The sequence below is a fragment of the Chiloscyllium plagiosum genome, unplaced genomic scaffold (assembly GCF_037043375.1).
Source record: "Chiloscyllium plagiosum isolate Xiang-an unplaced genomic scaffold, Cpla_swu_hap1 HiC_scaffold_1, whole genome shotgun sequence".
NCBI lineage: Eukaryota > Metazoa > Chordata > Chondrichthyes > Orectolobiformes > Hemiscylliidae > Chiloscyllium > Chiloscyllium plagiosum.
The window spans coordinates 93,818,574-93,838,909 of record NW_028270139.1 but is presented as its reverse complement, the minus strand read 5'-3'; the positions used below and the strand labels follow the sequence as shown (position 1 = coordinate 93,838,909).

The 20,336-nt window shown below is 39.0% G+C and overlaps 1 protein-coding gene across 2 annotated transcripts in view; it reads right to left on the bottom strand.

The window, feature by feature from the left end:
* Positions 1-978: 978 nt before the first annotated feature.
* The window catches only part of ankrd55 (ankyrin repeat domain 55), an 84,736-nt gene continuing 65,378 nt past the window's right edge, over positions 979-20,336 (bottom strand). Inside the window, exons 8-12 of one of the 2 annotated variants that reach the window (XM_043688981.2) lie at positions 15,763-15,930; positions 9,817-10,478; positions 4,861-4,962; positions 1,796-2,011; positions 979-1,142 (exon numbers count right to left, since the gene is read on the bottom strand). In XM_043688981.2, the coding sequence (XP_043544916.2) occupies positions 1,123-1,142; positions 1,796-2,011; positions 4,861-4,962; positions 9,817-10,478; positions 15,763-15,930 (1,168 nt within the window). In that variant the 3' untranslated portion in view covers positions 979-1,122. Of the gene's footprint in view, positions 1,143-1,203; positions 2,012-4,860; positions 4,963-9,816; positions 10,479-15,762; positions 15,931-20,336 lie in introns of those variants that run through there. The other variant, XM_043688963.2, reaches the window with a different exon arrangement.

Here is a 20,336-nt window from a genome sequence, read left to right as displayed (position 1 = left end):
AAAGCAAGAGCATGGTACTAGGCAATGATGCTTGTTTAAAGAGCTGGCACAACCACAATGTGCCAAATGGCCTCCTACTGCATGTAATACTGTGATTGTCTTTAGGAATTGATATCACAAAGCATCACAAATGTAACAATTCAAGAAAAAAATGAACAAGAACATCCTCAGTCTTTTGGGAAGTATTTATTGTAATCTGACAATCACTGACAAACAGTCCAATTGTATATGATGCATGACCAAACAAAGACTAGACTCCGTTGCTGATGTGCACATTAACTTTGTACATCAAGGTAAAAATTCTATTCCACAGTGTTTTTAACAAATTAGCAAGCCTGTGCAGGTGGATTTTCTCTGTTTTGATGTTTTTACAATGTCTCTGAAGGACTCCTGTGGTACAGGGATAGTGTCCCTAACACTGATCCAGTAGGCCTGGGTTTCAAGCCTCACCTGCTCTAGGGTTTTCTCATAAATGTCTCTGATCAGGCTGGTCAGAAAATACTGAATAAAGTCCCTAAAATTAAAATGATGCAGAGAGGAATTTCACTGATCATGACATAAGTAGTGTCAAATTTGTTGGACCATTTCAATATATCAAAACAGTTAAGTACTAGAGATTTTGAGAAATTTGGGAGCATTGCCAGGAGATAGGCATAAAAGTAGCAGGTTTGGAGAGCCATGGCATAAAGAAACTCAATTTAGTTGGTTGCTAACAAAAAATATTGTAAGTATTTTTATTTGTCAAAAAAATTCTAATTTCAATGCTCCTTTTAATTTTTTTTCTGATAATGTTATTCATTCATCTCTCTTGCATCACAATTGATCCTGATTGATACTGATACTGATTGTTGCACTGATTTATGTCTATTAGTTGCTGTCTGATGCAATGTTGAAGTGGCAATTATTCTAGAGAATTGAGGGAAAGTTTGCAGTGGACCATTGCCAATATCGGGTGGATCCAGAATGACTGGGGTGTTGGAAATGTTTTCTTTGCATCCAATATTGCTATTTTGGGCAGAAGGGCTTTTAAATTATTACTTTGTACTGATTTGGTTCTCCTGTTTTGCTGTGTACACTGCTGTGCTGTTGTCGTTACGCAAGGCCTCCAGTTATCATTTGTCTTCACTCCGTTCCAAAGTGATCTGGGTGCAAAAAAGAATCCCACTGGGAGCATATTAAAATTACAGATTGCTGAGTTAATCTCAATACATCTGAGTACATCTCTGTACTCAGCAAAGGTCTCAGTTTTATCCCTCTGCGTCCGCACCTCAATGGACCAAGTGAAGGTGAGATCGGGGTTATCATTTGATTGTAGCTGTCAACACATTTTTCTTGATCAGATATTTCTAGCATTTTAAAAATTCCACTGTTCAACATTTAAACTAAAAATTCCACTGTCCAACATTTAAACAAAAATAAAATCAATCATTGAACTGCAGATTCAAACAAGTCCTTTCCAAGTTTAGAAACACTAGTGCCTAATAATCGGGTACAGAGTAAAGTGATAGTTTAAGCTACATATAGCACAAATACTGATTACATTGGTCATGCAAATGAAGCATCCATTTATTGCATTTTTAACAAAGCTGTAGGTCTCACAAATATAAAATTATTAAAAAATTCAGTGTCTTATTTAAAGTTAAAAGTTATGAATTAAAGAAGTTTCTGAATAGTTATTTCATTTCATAAATCACTGTAAAAATGGGGAGATGTTTTAAAAATATACATTCCTCAATTTATTGGCTATTGTGTTGAGATTCAATGACACACTTGGACAAATCTTTTGAATGCATACCTTTCTTCTCAGTTGGGATAGCAGGGAGTACACGATTGGATCTCAGGGTGTCACCTGTCATATTTGAGAGAAGTGTGTGAATTTGACCAATCCCCTCCCTTTGTGGCATAGATGGGAGTGCTGGTGGGAGATTCACTGCAGTAGTCCTTACAGAAGTCTGAGGAAGAGATCTCATTTTTTTCACATTCTGAGACATGCTGTCAGATGACAAATTACCTACAGTTAAGAGAAAGGATTTAATTTTTAAACATAATTTTATTTTAAATTGCCAATGTTGTTAAAGAATAATATGTCTGCTGTATTATTGTAATAATTTCAAGAAAGTGACAGCTTAAACATCACTTGACCTAGAAACACAAGATCTGAACAAGCATGGTGGATAAATGGAAACCAGTAAATATAGTGTATTCAGATTTACAAAAGCTAAGAGTCTATGGTGTTATTGGTGATATATTAGTGTGGGAAGATGATTGACTAAACCAGAAGAAACTGTGCTAAGATAAATTAGGATGGTGAAGTGTAACTCGTGGAGACACACAGATCGTGGGATCTGTGCTTGGGTGTCAACTACTTATAATCAATGTTTTGGATGAAGTAACCAAATTTGCCAAATTGTAACCAGATTTGCTGACAACATGAAAATAATTAAGAACCAAGTTATGAGAAAGATGCAACGAACCTGCAGAGGGATACAGATAGGTTCAGAATGTGTGCAAAAATCTGCAGATGGAGCATAATGTGAGAAATTGTGAGATTCTGCCATTTAGCAGGAAGAATAGGAAAGCAGAAAATTATTTCATTGTAGAGATATGACAGAATGTTGAGGAATTTGGGTGACATTGAATATGAATCAAGTTAAGTCAGTAAGGAGGAGTAAATGGAATATTGGCATTTATTGCAAGGGTAATGGAGTATAGAATCCAGAAATTGTGCTACAACTACATGGGACAATAGTGAAACTCCACCTTGGAAAAAGGAGGGACAACATCCTTTGGAAGCAATTTAGAGACAGTTTACTAGGCTAATTCCGAGGATGAGGGAATTGTTATAAGAGGTTGATTAAACAGGTTGTGCCGACGTTTACTGGAGTTTAGAAGGATGAAAATGAAAAGATTTTGAGAGGAATTGACACTAGATGTTGAGATAATATTTCTTGTTATGGGAGAATCTCAGTCTAGGAGTAGAGTTTATAAATAGGCTGTGTTTGCTGGCAAGGGACAGGCTCACTATGCAAGCGGTCACAATGTTGTGATGTCACTGCTAGCAACGTTGCAGGTTATGGCTTGTATCAAAGAATAGGATCAATAAAACTGTTTTATGCCAGATTTTTAAGACAATTCAATTGAAGCATCACATTGCCCCACTCATGACCTAATCTATCCCCACAACTTCTGTCCCACTCTCTGCCCAATTCGTATGGCGAATGGGAGGGGGCCAATGAGGAACCAGGAGCAGAGTGATCAGGGAGTTAGCAAGGAGGGTGGCAAGTGGGAGGGGGCAGCCAGGGATCAGGAGCAGAGTGACCAGTTTGCGTGCAGGGTGGCGAGCAAAGTGCTGAGAGGCAGTGAGAAAAGTACTGGGCCAAATGGTGATTGGAGTACACGCAGCTGGTGGAAAGCAGAGACCAGAACTGTACACAGAGACTGTGATTGTGATGTTTACATTCCTTGCATGCTGAACCATCAGTGGCACTATGCATGTGCCTATAGACTGAGTGAATGCAGACTTCTGCTTCCAAGCGCATATCAGTAACATCAGTGAAGGTAGTCATCTATTCCAGCACGCCGGAAACAGCATTAAAGGGATCTCTTATTTACTTCAGAGTTAAGGAAGAATTTCTTTTCCTTGGGACTGGTTAGTATTTTAAATGCTATTTCCCAGCAAACAGTGAGGCAGTGTCGTTGAATGTATCTGAGGCTGAGTTCAACACATTTTTACTTGAGAGTTATTGAGGGCAGGAGTGATGCAATGGGGGAGGTGGTGGTTGCAGTTATAAAAGATTAGTTAAGGCCACAGACAGTGAAGGTGTGGATATTCTCAAGTCAATGGAGAGTAGCAAATGGCAGGTCAGCCAGGAGTGCATTGGATTAATCAAGTTTAGAGATATATAAGTAGAGCTAAGGATTTCAACAGCAGAATCACCTAGACCTAAGATGAAGTCAGACAATGTTATGGTGATAGAAATAGTTGGTTTTAGTGATGACATGTAAATATGACACCAGAGTCATAAACTTGAATTTGATTTTTCTGTAAGCAAATGATAAATATCAAAATACCACTCACTAGATTATTATGTATACTGTTATGAATAAAATTTAAATTAAAAAACATTCAGTGAATACATAAATACTGCAGTTGAACCAGTCAGTATGTGGAAAATTGGCAAAATACTTGTTGAATTTGCAGGATGTTGCTTTGGTTTAGATTTATATTCTTAATTCAACATATTGTAAGCAGTATTGATATTTTAATTGGAAATATAAGCTATAAATTGAAGCGGGATTATTAGATTTTTTTTAATAACTCGAAGGAAACTGAAATTGTTTAATGTTCTTTGTGTCATGCCAGCACAATCATCTTGAAGAAGTAGTAAATGCACAGTAATATACAGAATTGATGAGGACAGTCTGGAGGGAGTTAAAAATCACACAACACCAGGTTATAGTCCAACAGGTTTAATTGGAAGCACACTAGCTTTCGGAGCAATGCTCCTTCATCAGGTGAAGGAGCGTCGCTCTGAAAGCTAGTGTGCTTCCAATTAAACCTGTTGGACTATAACCTGGTGTTGTGTGATTTTTAACTTTGTACACCCCAGTCCAACACCGGCATCTCCAAGTCTGGAGGGAGATTTACTGAAGGGCAATAGATGTTTGTGTCAGACCGGCAAGTGGTTGAAATAGGAAAGTATATTATTCTTCAGTATTGACATGCAAATTTTATTTTGGAATTATTAAACAGAGACATTTAAACTCAACTACATAAATAAAAGTGATTCAGAAGTTATCAGCTGTGATCAGACTTTACCAAGATGATTTTCAGCAACACCTTTTAAAATATTCACTTACATTTACGAGTGCAATAATCAGTAATTGGAGCAAGGAAGGACCGTGCTGGAGTTGAATCTTTTAGTTTTATTTTCTCAAGGGATTCCTGCTGCATATTTATTCCTACAAAGAAATATAAAGTGAGTAGCAAGGATATATAAAACTGTATGTATTCTCAATATCATCACATGAATGAGGACCCTTGCATAGGAAGAACTATTTCCATTAGCAGATACAAATTCTATAATTGGGTGTGTAAATTTAAAGAAACTAGCAGTTGGATCACAGGGGAATTGTTGAGAATTATTTTCACCTACAAGATGCCATGTGTCTAGAAATTAAAGTGGTGGTAGAGGCAGAAACACTTATTACATTTATAAACAACTTGGTTATTCACTTGAGGTGCTGTAAAGAGGTGTAAGGTGTGATTAGATTGAAATGTTCATTTGCAGATGTCATGGACACCATGAGCCTCCTCTGGGCTGTAAGTCTTTGTATTTCTTTATTATTTTTCTACCTTGGACTTTGATAGACGCTAGCACAATAGCAACATTTAAAAGGCATCTGGATGGGTATACGAATAGGAAGGATGTAGAGGCATATGGACCAAGTCCTGGCAAATGGAACTAGATGAATTTAGGATATTTGGTCGGCATGGATAAATTGGACTGAAGGGTCTGTTTCCGTCTTGTATCTCTCTTTGAGTCTATGGCTCTATGCTATATCCTCTATCTCTGTTCATCCGTTTCTTAAACCACCATTTTTTATTCAGTAAACTTGAAACATTAAGCATTGACCAAGAACACTTCAAGGTATCTGTATTCAGCCAAATCTGGCCTCTTGGGCATTCCTGTTTTAATCTGTCTATATTTGCAGCCATGCCCCTATGTTTTGGATTTCCCTTCCTAAATGTATCTCCCAGACTTCTTTTCTTTCCTCCTTCTTCCAGCTTACCCCATTGAGTAAAGTCTGGAACACCTACAGTATATATGTTGTCTTTCTACTTGGAGGGATCTTGAGCTACAAAGGTAGATTTATACAAAGAGTATAAAAGTGAACTGTTGGTGTGGGTGGTCTCAATTTTGTAATGTAACTTCTTTGAAAGAGAGAGACTGACTTAGTTTAATGTCTGTCACAGAGAAATCTTAAATGTAAAGGGATAAAAGATCTAAAAGTGAATCAAGCATATTGAGCATTGCTGTGTGAAATGGAAGTCATGTTTAACCAATTTATTGGAATCCTTTGAGGAAGTAACAAATATTCCCTCTAAGTTCCACAGCCAGGCTGCTTCTCTGAGGGTCTGCACATGTCAATTGGTGTGTCGATGCCATTGCCAGAATGCAGAGCATTTAGAAACACAGAATATGATCAAGCAGTCAGCATGACTTCTTGAAGAGGACATCATGCCTGACAAATGCATTAGAATTCTTTGAAGAGGGAATGGAGAGGATAAAGAGGAAGCAGTGGATGTAACATATTTGGATTCTCAGAAAGAGTTTGAGAAGGTACCGCACATTAGGCTTATTAATAAGATCAGAACTCATGGATCAAGGATTGGATAATTAATAGAAGACAGAATTGGGATAAGAGGCAGGGGGCAGTTTTAGGATGGTAACCTGTAACTAGTGGTGTGCCACTGGGATCAGTGCTTGCAGTATATATTTGTGACTTGGAAGCGTAAAGTGAACATACAATAGTCACATTTGAGAATGACACAAAAGTAGCTGGGAAGGCAAATGTTGAGGAAAACCTTCAATATCACCTCATTGTCTATGTCAAACTACTCAAGAATTTCTCAGTCTCTCTTCCCAAATTCTGTGCCTACATCCTTCTTCTCCACAGTGAAGACAGATGTGAAGCCCTCTGGGTCCTCACACAGCTTATCCTATTGGTCCCTAATGGGAAGAAAGTGAGGTCTGCAGATGCTGGAGATCAGAGATGGAAATGTGTTGCTGGAAAAGCGCAGCAGGTCAGGCAGCATCTAGGGAACAGGAGAATCGACGTTTCGGGCATTAGCCCTTCTTCAGGGTCCCTAATGGGCCCCACTCTTGCCCTGTTTATCCTCTTCTGCTTGTTATTTTTATAGAATATCTTGGGATATTCCCTAATTTTGCCTGCCAGTATTTTTTGTGACCCCTCTTTGATCTCATAAATTGTTTTCTTAAAATCCCCCCTGCTCTTTCCGTTGATTTTCTCCGATTATACTGTTAAAAGTATCTCTTTTCCTTCTTATCTAGTCTTGGTTATTCTCGATATCCTGAGATCCATGGATTTGTTGCTCCATCATTTCACCCCCATGGGAATATGTTGCCAATTTAATTTTGAACAACACTCATTGTTCAGCTATAGATTTACCTCCGAAGTAGCTATTCCCAGTCTAATTTGGCCAGATCCTGCCTTATATTAATAAAGAATACCTTCCTCCAATCCAAAACATATTTTAGCAGACCATCTTTTCCTTTTCCATAAAGAACTTAAAAAGTATGGTGATAATGTCGCTAACACTAAAGTGCTCTCCGATCGCCACATCGAACATCTGTTGGGGTTGATTCCCCAGAATTAGGTCCAGCACTGAGCTGTCCTTAATTAGGCCTTCTACATATTCATATAAAAATCTCTCCTGAATTCATTTCAACATATCTTTCCCCTCTCAAACCTTTACATTATAATTATTTCCTTTAGTGCTTGGGTGCCAGTAATACTCCCAATTTTACTATCCCCTTTTTATTTCTAAGCTCCATCCACAAAGCCTCATTGAAGACATGTCCAAGATATCATACTTCATTACTACAGTAACTGACTCCGTAATTAATAATACAATGCCACAAACTTCTGTCCTGCCCAAAGATCCTGAAGCCCTGCCCCTTCCTCAAACATGTCTTGTGATGGCAAAAACATTGCAACTCATCATGCCCTTGACACACTCGTCTCAGTGCCTTGACTGCCTTGACCCATGACCTTCTTTCCTCTAATCTCTATAATAGTCCTAGTGTTAAAGTAGAAGCCATCCTGCCTTACCCTACTCTTTTGAAACTCAATATGGTTGAATTCCCTCTGCTTTGGCTCCCTTACTAAAATATACTGTGTCACTCTCCTGCTGCCAAGCTAGTTTGAATTCTTCCAACAGCATTATCAAACCCACCCATAAAAATGTTCATCCCATTCTAGTTCACTTGCAGCCTCCCCCCTGCTTATATAGATCCCACCTTCCCCAGAAATGGTCACAGTGATCCAGAAATCTAAAACCCTCCCTCCAGTGCTAATTTTGAGCCACACATTCATCTATTCTCCTATTTCCGTACTCTCTCGCACACTGCACAGGTAGTAATACAGAAATTACAATCTTTGAGGACCTGGTCTTTTGTCTAGATACCTAAATTCTTGATGCAAGACCTCATCCCTCATTTTACCTATATGTTTGGTAACAATGTATAACAAGACCTCAGTTCCCCTTCGAGATACTCTGCAGCTGCTCAGTGACATCCCTGATCCTGGCATCAGGGAGGCAGCACACCATCCTTCAGTCATATCTGCAGCTGCAGAAAATTCTGTTTGCTCCCCTAACTAATGAATTCCCTGATTACTATTGCTCCTGCTTTCATCTTCCTTCCCTTCTGTATATTCAAGCCACTTGTGGTTTCAGAAGCTTGACTCTGTCTGCACTTCCTTGAGGAACCAGCACCCCCATCAGCTTCTGAAATGGAAAACTGAGTTGAGAGAAAAGTACCAGAAGGCTCCTGCACTACTTGTCTGATTCTCTTTGACTGGTGGTTACCCATGAGTTTCTTTCCTCCAGTCTCTTAAGCTGCATTGTAGCCACCATTATAAATATACTATCTGTGTATCTCTGAGCCTCATGAATGGGTCACAGTGACTCCAGCTTCTGCTAAAGCTCTGAAATGCAGAGTTTTCAGTTGGAAGCACTTCCTGCATGTGTGGTCATCTAGGACACCGGTAAATTCCATGATTTCTCACATATGTAAGGCCTCACATTTCATTTAGCTGACCTCATCTGCCATGACTTAAACTTGAACTTACTTCGTCTTATTTACTATGGTGTACTCCCCTCTGATCTGTGAAAGAAGCTAGGAAGAGAAGACTGAAGAATAAAAGAATAAAACTTGTCCTCCACTTTACCAAGAGCCCTCACTTATCAAACTTTCACATGTACTCACTTCTGGTTGCACTGAGGTTTGAGAGTATTTAAACTGTGTTTTTTCAAAGATAGTGATAGCAGAGTCCTTGTATATTTTTAAGGCGGAGATAGATATAATTAATAAGGAAGGTGGTGAAAGACTATCAGAGGTAGGTGGGCATTTGGAATAACAAGATTAGTCATGATCTTATTAAATGGTGGACCTGACTCATTAGGTAAGTGACTCCTGCTCCTAAATCGTTTGTTTGTATATTGAAATAATTAAAATTGTGTAGCTCAATTGATAACACTCTTGCCTGAGTCAGAAGGTTATGGGTTCTGAGCCCACTCCAGCATTTAAGCGCAAGAATTTACATCGACACTCCTTTCCAGTACTGAGGGAGTACTGCATTATGAAAGATCCTATCTTTTAAATGAGACATTAAATTGAGGTTCCAAATGTGGTTAAATGAACCAATAGCTTTAATTCAAGAAGGGTAAGAGTTTTCTCAAAATTTATTCCTCAATCAACATCACATAACCTGGTCATTATCACATTGTTGATGTGGTATGTTGCCATGTTTTCTGTATGTGCAGTGATTGCACTTCAAAAATGCCTTATTGACTGTAAAGTGTTTTGAGACATTTGGTTGTCATGAAATACGTGATATATGTAAATCTTCCTGTAAATAGGAAACTTTAATTTGACTTGCTGCACATGCTTCAGTCAACAGAAATAAAGTTCATACGCGTTACAATCTCTGTGCCCAATTCGGTGCCCTTTAACTTATATCCAATTGTAATACAACTTTGATGTCTGTTTTGAACATTTTGAAAGTTACCTTGAAGGTTGTTCTGTAAGCAGGGAAGAGTAGTATGTTGTGAGAGTTCCAAATGTTTGGCTCTTTCCTGCAGGAAAACCTCCAGCAGCTTTGATGGAGTAGTCCATGATTTATGAGGCAAAATGTGATTTGTGTCTTTAGCCCACGGATTATCCAAAAGTTTCTGAGAGCTAGTCCTGTTCTCAAACAAGTCATGTTCACTGCGGCTTTTTTGAGACCGGTGCGCTAAGTGGTGTGGACTAGACTTACTGTCTGCATTCTGAACCATACAAGGGGAATTTATAAACAAAGTATTGCTAAGAGTTAGTGGTGGGAGACTTTGTGTCCGTATTGGGGGTAGGCTTTTATAAACTTTTTGTCTTCTGTCTGATGACTGTTGTTTCCAAGTTGCTAACTCTGCAGATGTTTCTGAAAGTCTGCATTCCTCTGTCTGTTCCTCCAATACTTCACTATTATTGGAATCCATGATAGAATCAAACGTTGTTATAATATCATCAACTTCAGAAGTCTCATCTCTTCGACATCTATCCTTGCTTTTATCTTTCAGAGTACGGTTTTGCTCATCCCGTTTCTTTTTACAGGAGAATAGCTGGTTCAATACACTGAAGCGCCCCTCTTTCTTCTTGTTGCTTTGAGAAGATTGCTGTCGAACAGGCTCAGGTCTGTGTTAAAAAAAAATTAAATTCAAGCCCAACTTACTGACATTGGTCAAGATTTTCACAAATGGTTAATATTTAAAGTGTAAAATATACATAGTTTTATATGTTACATTTATTTGTCATTTTAAAAGTACTTTATAGATTTGTCAATGAACCAAAGATGTCAATTATGTTGTATAGATTTATAACTGTTTCTAGTTCTTTATTTTAATAGCCTGTTATTTATGATTATTAAGAGCTGTACGTTTTTCTTCATAAAAGTCAAATATTCATCTTATATTCGTTATTTATAGGTATATTATTAGATACCATTCTCCCACAATCCAAAGATGGGCTGTCAGGTGTATTGGCTGTGCTAAATTGACCATAGTAGTAGGTGCATTAGTCAGGGATAAATATAGGATAGGGGAATGGGTCTGGGTGGGTTACTCTTCGGAGGGTCGGTGTGGACTTGTTGGGCCTAAGGGCCTGTTTCCATACTGTAGGGAATCTAATCTACTCAAATCAATGTGCCCATCTATATTGTCTACCTATTTCCATATTGTTGCTTTTCAGTTTGGGTTAAAGCTATCTGCCATGATTTTTTAATCTATTGATTGAATGTGCATCACGTGTGGTATTATAGGTCTCACATCGACTCATCTGCCAGATAAGATGAGGGACTTTGCAATTCTGAGGTATTCTCTGAAGAGAATTCCTGACAAGTAGCTTGACTGATTGTTACTTAAAGCTGAATCCAACTCCGATTTCCAGCTTGGAAGCCCAGTGTTTAATTTCAGTATTTTTTAGTTGTTTATTATTGCTTTACAGCACTTTCATTTAATACAAGTACAATAGGAAATTCTGGCAGATGCTAAATTTCAAGTCAAGTGTTATTGTTGCTCTTGATGTTCCATAGGGAATTTTGTTTTCTACAACTTCTATTTTTCCAAAATAATTATTGAAGTATGAGTCCACATGGATATGATTAGTTTTCTGGCTGGAGAAAGGCTTATTCCTTAAGGTCAGCATCAGGATCTCTGCTCTTCCTAACAGATTTTAATGACCTGGACGCTGGTGTACAGGGAAATTTGTGCATGACTCAAAACTTGGAACTATTTTGAACTGTGAAGAGGATCGTGTAGAATTTCAAAAGGACACCGTTAGATTGGTGGAAATGATAAGTGAAATTTAATATCAAGAAGTATGAAGTGATTCATTTTGATAGGAGGAATAAGGAAAATTGGCATAAATTAAAATATAATTCCTAAGGATGTTCCAGAGGAGAAAGACCTGGATGCATATGTCCAGAACTCATTGAAAGTGACAGGATAGATTGATAGTGGGGTTAGTAAGGCATCTATTACCTGGAATGTATTAAAAAATGCACAGAATACTATAGCAGGGAACTTATACTAACTCTGTATTGTTTTCTATTAGATTTATTAATGACTACATTGTCTTTATAACTCCTAATTTTGGATCACAGAAAGACAAAGAGAAATTAAGCAAAAGTAAATTCATAAATGAAGGTTTTATAAGCTGAACAGTGGAAGCAACATGCAATTTCAAGGGCTAAGAAATCCCACAACTAACAGATTAGATCTAAGCATTGCAGTTTGCCACATTCAGTCATGAATTGCGACAAACAAATAAACAATTAACAAGAAGAGGAAGCTGTACAGATATCCCCATCCTTAACACAGAGAGAGCCCAGCACCGCAGTGCAAAAGACAAAGATGTGGCATTTGCTTCCATCTTCAGCCAGAAGTGCTGAGTGCATGATCCATTTTGACCTCCTCCTGAAGCCCCAGCATCACAGTCTTCAGTTAATTCATCTAATCCCATGCAATATCAGAAATCACCAAATAAGGGCAGCACCTAAACACTTAATGATAGGGCCCTGGGGAGGTTGTTAAACAGAGACACCTAGGGGTTGAGGTACATAGTTCCTTGAAAGTTGTGTTACAGGTAGGCAGGGTGGTAAAGAAGGCATTTGGCACACTTGCCTTCATTGCTCAGACCATTGAATATAGGAATTGGGATGTCATGTTGCGGTTGTATAGGATATTGGTAAGGCCACTGTTGGAGTACTGTGTACAGTTCTAGGAAGGATTTTATTAAATTGGAGAGGGGTCAGAAAATATTTACTAGGATGTTATTGGGACTGGAGAATCACAAGGGGCATAGATAAGGTTTAAGCAAAGGTATTTTTCCCTATGGTAATGGAGATCAAAACTAGACAGAATAATTTTTAGTTGCGAGGAGAAAGATTTAAAACGGACTTGAGGGACAACTTTTTCACATATATATGGAATGAACAGCCGGGGAAGTGGTAGAGGTGGGTACAATTACAACATTTAAAAGACGTTTGGAGAGGTACATGAATAGGAAAGTTTGAGAGAGATATGGGTCAAATGCAGGCATACAGGACTAATTTGGTTTGGGAAATTTAGTCAGCATGACACATTGGACTGAAGGTTCTGTTTCTATGCTGTATGACTCTTTGACTCTGTGACTGAAGGCACGGGATATGACAAAAAAAGAATTATGGTCCAGAATTATTATACCACTAGCCAAGCTTTATGTACAGTTACAACATTGGTATCTACCTGCTAATGTGAAAAATGCCCAATTTATTGTTCACTATCGACAATGTGATGATGGAAGAAGCCATTGACAACAATATCAAGTGGCAACAAACTGCTCACTGACACTCAATTTGGGCCACTCAGGCCTTGATCTCATCACAGTCTTTATCCAAAAGTAAACAAACGTGTTGAAAGAGGTGAGAGTGGCTGCCTTTGACATGAAGGTGACCTAGCAAAATCGGAGTCAGTCGGATTAAAGAGGAACTCTCTCCTCTGGATGGAGTCATACATTGTACAAAGGACAAATGTTGTTGGAGGTCAATCATCTTAACCTTGAGGTATTATTTTTCAAACATTCCTCAGGGTATTGTCCAAGACCACCACTTCCTCAATCACCCCACCTTCTATCAAAAGGTCAGAATTGGGTTGTTTGCTGTTGATTGCACAGTGTTCAGCATTGGTCATAACTTCTCAGATAGTAAATCAACCTGCATTTATTTACAGCCATAACTGGACAATATTCAGTGTTTGGTTATTTAGTGACAAATAACATTTGGGCTATATTGACAAATAACATTTGGGCTATATAACATGACAGACAATGGCTATCTCAAACAAGAGAGAATTCAACTATAACCCCTTGTAATTCAATGGCATTACCATTACTGAATCTCTACTATCAACCTCCTGGGGACTATCATTGATCAGATATTGACCTAGACCAGTCATATAAATTTTGAGGCCTCAAGGTTAGACAGAGACTATGATTTCTGGAGTGAGTATCTCACTTGACTCCCCAGAGCCTGTCTACTATCAATAAGCCATTAGTCTGGGCTTGATGGAATATTTCCTACATGTTTGAATGAGTGCAGCTCCAACAATACTCAAGAAGCTTGACACCATCCAGGACAAAGCAACCCAATTAATTGGTACCACCTTCAGTGTTCATTTCCTCCACTACTAACACACAATGACAGCAGAGCATACCGTCTACAAGACGGACTGCAGCAACTCCCATTGGCTCATTTGTCACCTACATTTGAACTGCAAATCCTACCTCCCAAAAAGACAAGGGCTTCACGTGCATGGAAGCATCATTACCTGCAGGTTCCTCTCGAACCCCCACGCCACCTGACTTGGAACTAAATACCATTCCTTCACTTTTGCAGAGTTAAAAATCTAGCACCCCCTTCCTAACAGCACAGTGAATGTACGTGCACCACATGGACAGCACCATTTCAAGAAAACACTTCCTGTCAGATTCTTGAGAGCAATTAAAGATGGGCAATAAATGCTGATCTAGCCATTGATACCCACATCATATGAACAAAGAAAACTGAGTTCTGAGTAAAACACTTTAGGGAGGATGTGAAGACATTAGGAAGGCTGCCGAAAAGATTCTCAAGAATGGTATAGGAATGAGGAACTTTAAGTAATTTTGCAGAAGCTGGAACTATTCTACTTGCAAATTTTGAGGAGAAATTTGTAAAAGGGTAATGGAAATCAGAAATGCAGAAAATCATAAGGAGTCTGGACAGAGTGGACAAAAATAATCTGTTCCATTTGTGGAAGAATCGAGAATAGTGGGGCACAGATTTCATTTGACTGGCAATGGAAGCAATGGTGATATGACAAGGAATCTTTTCATGCAACAAGTAGTTCACATCTGTAAAGCACTTGCCTGAATGTTTAGTGGAGGCAGGTTCAGTGAAGCATTAAAAAGACAATTGAATCATTTTCTAAAGAAGAAAAACGTGCATGACTATGGGAAGAGGCAGGGATGTGGTGGCAATTGGATTGTTTTTACACTGAATCAGCATGGACATGTACTATTTATTATTCAATGATTCTGTGAACCAAATTCAGCTTTGAATAGCTCGCTTTTGATTGGTAATCTGCATCTGAGTTCAATTAATCTGTGTTTGGTGGTGTTGATTGAGGGAAGAATGTCAGCTGAAATATGAAACATATTCCTGTCCTTTTCATTAAATAATGCCATAGGCTTCTTTGCAGATGAATAATGGCTTAATGTTCCATCTGACAAATCACACATTCTCCAACCAATATTTCTCATTCTTCAGTGGGAGGTTTGTAATTCAGGCTAGGAATTGAAAATAACATGTAATGTGTCAAGCAATTTAATTTGTTTTTACTATAGCGATTGTAGGTTAAAAATGTTTATTTCCCTATTTAAAAAAAAAATCCATCCCCAGCTATGTCAAAAATTGTACACAATCCGCTTTCCCTGTTCCAGCAGCCCAGTGAAGAGGTGTCCGAGCAAACAAAAATTGTCACATTTAAACATAGCCAGTACATATTTTTTAAAAATCCACATGTGCTCTCATAAGCTGTTCTCAAAATTATTGTTTATGGACATCTGCAATGGTTAAGAAAGGCTCAATCAAGTTCCTTGCAGCTAAAATGTATACGATAAAGCCATCATGCTAATTTGTACCATAATAACTGGCTCATGTGAAAAATAGGTTAAGTATCATTGCTAAGGTGGAGTGGCAAATTACTCTGAGTATTTGGTGCTAATAATTGCACTTTAAATACTTTATAAATTTGTTCAATTAACTGATACTAGAATCTTTGGGCGTTGTAAGCGTAAAAAATGTACTAAAGTTCTAAGTCGAACACAAGTTGTAGTTTAAGTTGTTATTATTTATCCAACATTCTTTTTTCATAAATAATTGATAGGTTTATGTGCAACCTACCTGTTTTCCTGTGAGAACAGTTTGATACATGCTGTGTGTCCACAGTACATTGCATATGTCAGAGGAGTGTTTTCATTGATGTCCCTTGGACTGCTGTCCACCCCCAGCTGCATCAAAGATTGTACACAATCCGCTTTCCCTGCTGCAGCAGCCCAGTGAAGAGGTGTCCTAGTAAAAAAAATGAACAAATTAAAATATTGTCACATTTAAACATAACCAATAAATACTTTACTGGTGTTAGCTTATCACACTGTAACAACTAATTATCAGCTACTTCAGTTCACACAGTAGAAAAGTTAAATGGGGAATGGTTCCTGGAAAAATTAAAGTGAGAAATAAAGCTTTCACAAAAAGGTATGATTTTGTTCTAGCTTGTGAGGAGAAATTGGAAATTTGATTCACTTTTCAGCGAACTATCAGAGACTTATGGTGTCTGAACTTAAAGTTAAAAACCACTGCATTTATGGTAATGCAATATGCATATGGTATTTACATGATCCCAGAACGAAAGGACCCAGAATCCAAACAAATGGCACCTCCAAGGTGCAACATTCCTCAGATCTGAGAAGATGAGATTTTTGGTGTTTTTTTTCAGGACCCCAATATCAGAATGCAATGGGAATTGGGTATTAAATATTCCTGACAAGGAGTGGCAATATTGACTGACTAACATATATATAGATATATAAAACATATGTACATAGTGCTGGAAGTAAAGGACAGAGTATATTTGCTTAGTACTTAGATATGATAGATATACCTACTGGGTACCCAGAAACTGGTGGGAGAAAAATGGTGGGACAAATTTCTTAGGCACTTACAGAGAAACACAAAGACTTTAGTTTAATTATAGTCGGGCCTTACAGTAATTACAATAAGAAAGTTCTGAAGTGTGTTCAGGAGAATTTTCTAGCTAATTCGCAGATGGCATAATTTACAATCCACTGAAAAGGGAGGTATTGCCGGATTCACTTCTCAGGAAAGAGGTGAGACACAGTGGTTTAGTGGTTAACACTGCTGCCTTACAGCACCAGGGACCTGGGTTTGATTCCGTCCTCAAGTGACTGTGTAGAGTTTGCACATTCTCTTCATGTCTGCATGGGTTTCCTCTGGGTGCTCCAGTTTCCTTCCACAGTCCAAAGATAGAACATAGCACAGTACAGGACCTTCAGCCCTGGATGTTGTGCTGCCCTTTTATCCTACTCCAAGATCAGACTAACCTACATACCCTTCATTGTACTATCTTCCATGTGCCTATCCAAGAGTCGCTTAAAAGTTGCTCAAGTATCTGACTCTACTAGCACTGCTGGCAGTGCATTCCACACAGCCACCACTCTCTGTGTAAAGAACCTACCCCTGACATCCCCCCTAAACCTTCCTCCAAACCCCTTAAAATTATGCCCCCTTGTGATACACGTTTCTGCCATGAGAAAAAAAAGTCTCTGGCTATCCACTCTATCTATACCTCTATCAAGTCACCTCTCATCCTTCTTCGTTCCAATGAGAAAAGCCCTAGCTCCCTCAAACTTTCTTCATGAGACATGCCCTCCAATCCAGGCAGCATCCTGGTAAATCTTCTCTGCACTCTTTCTAAAGCTTCCACATCTTTCCTATAATGATATCTGAACAGGGGACTATAGATCCGCAGCATAACCTCATGCTTGTAAACTCATTCCCCCTGCTAATGAAAACCAACACGCCATAAGCCTTCTTAACAACCCCATCAACATGGATGGCAACTTTGTCGGATCTATGGACATGGACCCCAAGATCCTTCTGTTCCTGCACACTGCCTAGAATCCTGCCTTTCACTTTGTATTCTGCATTCAAATTTGACCTTCCAAAGTGAATCACTTCATATTTTTCCAGGTTCAATTCCATCTGCCACTCATCAGCCCAGTTTTGCAACCTGTTAATGTCCCGTTGTAACCTACAACAGCCCTCCACACTATCCACAACTCCACCAACCTTTGTGTCATCGGCAAACTTACTAACCCACTCTTCCACTTCCTCATCCAAGTCATTTATAAAAATCACAAAGAGCAGAGGTCCCAGAACAGATCTCTGCAGAACACCACTGGTCACCAAGTTCCAGGCTGAATACTTTCCATTTACCACTACCCCCTGTGCTCTATAGGCCAGCCAATTCTGTATCCAGCCAATCAAATTTCCCTGTATCCCATGCCTCCTTACTTCCTGAATGAGCCTACCATGGGGAACCTTATCAAACACCTTGCTAAAATGCATGTACATCACATCCACAGCTCTACCTTCATCAGTGTGTTTTGTCACATCCTCAAAGAATTGAATAAGTTTTGTGAGGCATGACCTGCCCCTCACAAAACCATGCTGACTATCTCTAATCACACTATGGGCTTCCAAGTCATCATAAATCCTGTCTCTCAGAATCCTCTCCAATACTTTGCCCACCATAGGTGTGAGACTGACTGGTCTATAATTCCCAGGATTATCTCTATTTCCTTTCTTGAACAAGCGATATACATTTGCCACCCTCCAATTATCTCGCACTAATCCAGTGGACAGTGAGGACGCAAGATCATCGTTAAAGGCACAGCAAGCTCTTCCCTTGCTTTCTGTAGTAACCTAGGATATATCCCGTCTGGCCCAAGGGATTTATCTATTTTTATGTTTTTCAAAATTTTCAGCACATCCACCTGCTTAATATCAACCTGTTTGAGCTTATCAGCCAGTTTTACACTGTCCTCAAAAATATCAAGATCCCTCTCAGTAGTGAATACTGAAGCAAAATATTTATTAAGGAACTCTCCTACCTCCTCTAACTCCAGGTGCAATTTCCCTCCACTATCCCTGATCAGCCCTACCCTCACTCTGGTCAGCCTCTTGTTCCTCACATAAGTGTAGATTGCCTTAGGGTTTTCCTTAGTTACACAAGTCCACAACAAGTTCACACTGACCCTCCAAAGAATATCACACCCAGACCCATTCCCCTACCTTATTACTCCACATTTCCCCTGACTAATGCACCTAACTTAAACATCCCTGAACACTATGAGCAATTTAGCTTGGACAATTGACCTAACCTCAAGATGGCTGTGGTTGTTGGAGGTCAGTTATTTCAACTCCAAGACGCCTCTGTGGTGTTCCTCAAGGTAGTGCCCTAAGCACAACCATCTGTCTTCCCTCCATCATAAGGTCAGAAGTGGGGATGTTCACTGATGATTGCACAATGTTCAGCACCATTCAGATACCGAAGCAGTCCAAATTCAAGTGCAGTGAGATCTGGACAATATCCAGGCTTGGAATGACAAATGGCAAGCAACATTCACGTGACACAAATTCCAGGCAATGACTATCGCCAATAAGAGTGAATCTAATCATTGCCCCTGACACTCAATGATGTTACCATCACTGAACCCCGCACTGTCAACATCCTGGAGGTTATCATTTACCAGAAATTCAACTGAACTTGCAACATAAACATGGTGGCTACACAAACAGATCAGAGGCAAGGAATACTGCAGTGAGTACTATCTCCTGATTTCCAAAGCCTATCCACTATCTACAAGGCACAAGTCATGAATGTGCTTGGAATACTCCACACTTGCCTGGATGAGTACAGCTCCAACAATATCTAGGAAGCTTGTCACCATCCACGACAAAGCAGCTCCCTTGAATGGCACCACATTTACAAGTATCCACCTCTCCATCACAGAAGCTCAATAACAGCAGTGTGTACCTTTGACCACATGTACTGCAGAAATTCACCAAAGGTCCTCACACACAACCCACAACTACTTCCATCTAGAAAGACAAGGACAGCAGGTACGTGGGAACACCACCACCTTCAAATTCCCTATCAAGCCATTTATCATTCTGACTCAGAAATATATCACTTTCTTTCAGTGTTGCTGCACTAAAATCCTGGGATGTCAACCCACAGCAGCTGGACTGCAGTGGTTTAATAAAGCAGGTCATCACCACCTTTGCAAGGGCAATTAGGAACTGGCAATAAAAATGCCAGCAAACCAGCAGTGCCCACCTCCTACAAATGAATTAAAAAAAAAGAGAACAAACACAAAAAGGACATAACCAAAATATTAAAAGACTACTTTATATCTGTATTTTCAAAGACGCTTGAAAGCGGAGGCAGTTGAGATTCCAGATGGACTAAAAATTGATAAGGACCAAATATTAGAAATACTGATTGTATTTAAATTTGAGAAGTTACCATAATTTAGGTGAATTGGCTGTGCTAAATTGCCCACAGTGTTCAAGGATATGTAGGTTAGGAGCATTAGTCTGGGGAAATGTAAAGTAATAGGGTAGGAGAATGGGTCTGGGTGGAATACTCTTTGGAGGGTCGGCATGGACTTGTTGGGCCAACTGGCCTGTTCCCAATTAACAAATGGCTAATTTACAATTAACCATTTTCGTTGAGGATATGGACAGAATATTGGAAATTGTGGTGGCATTAGCCATAATTTTACAAATCCATTTTGATATAGATTTGGTGGCAAAGGTCTTGAGAATTGCAAATGTTACATCCTTGTTCAAATACACTCAACAACTAAAGGCAAGTCATTTTAACCTCA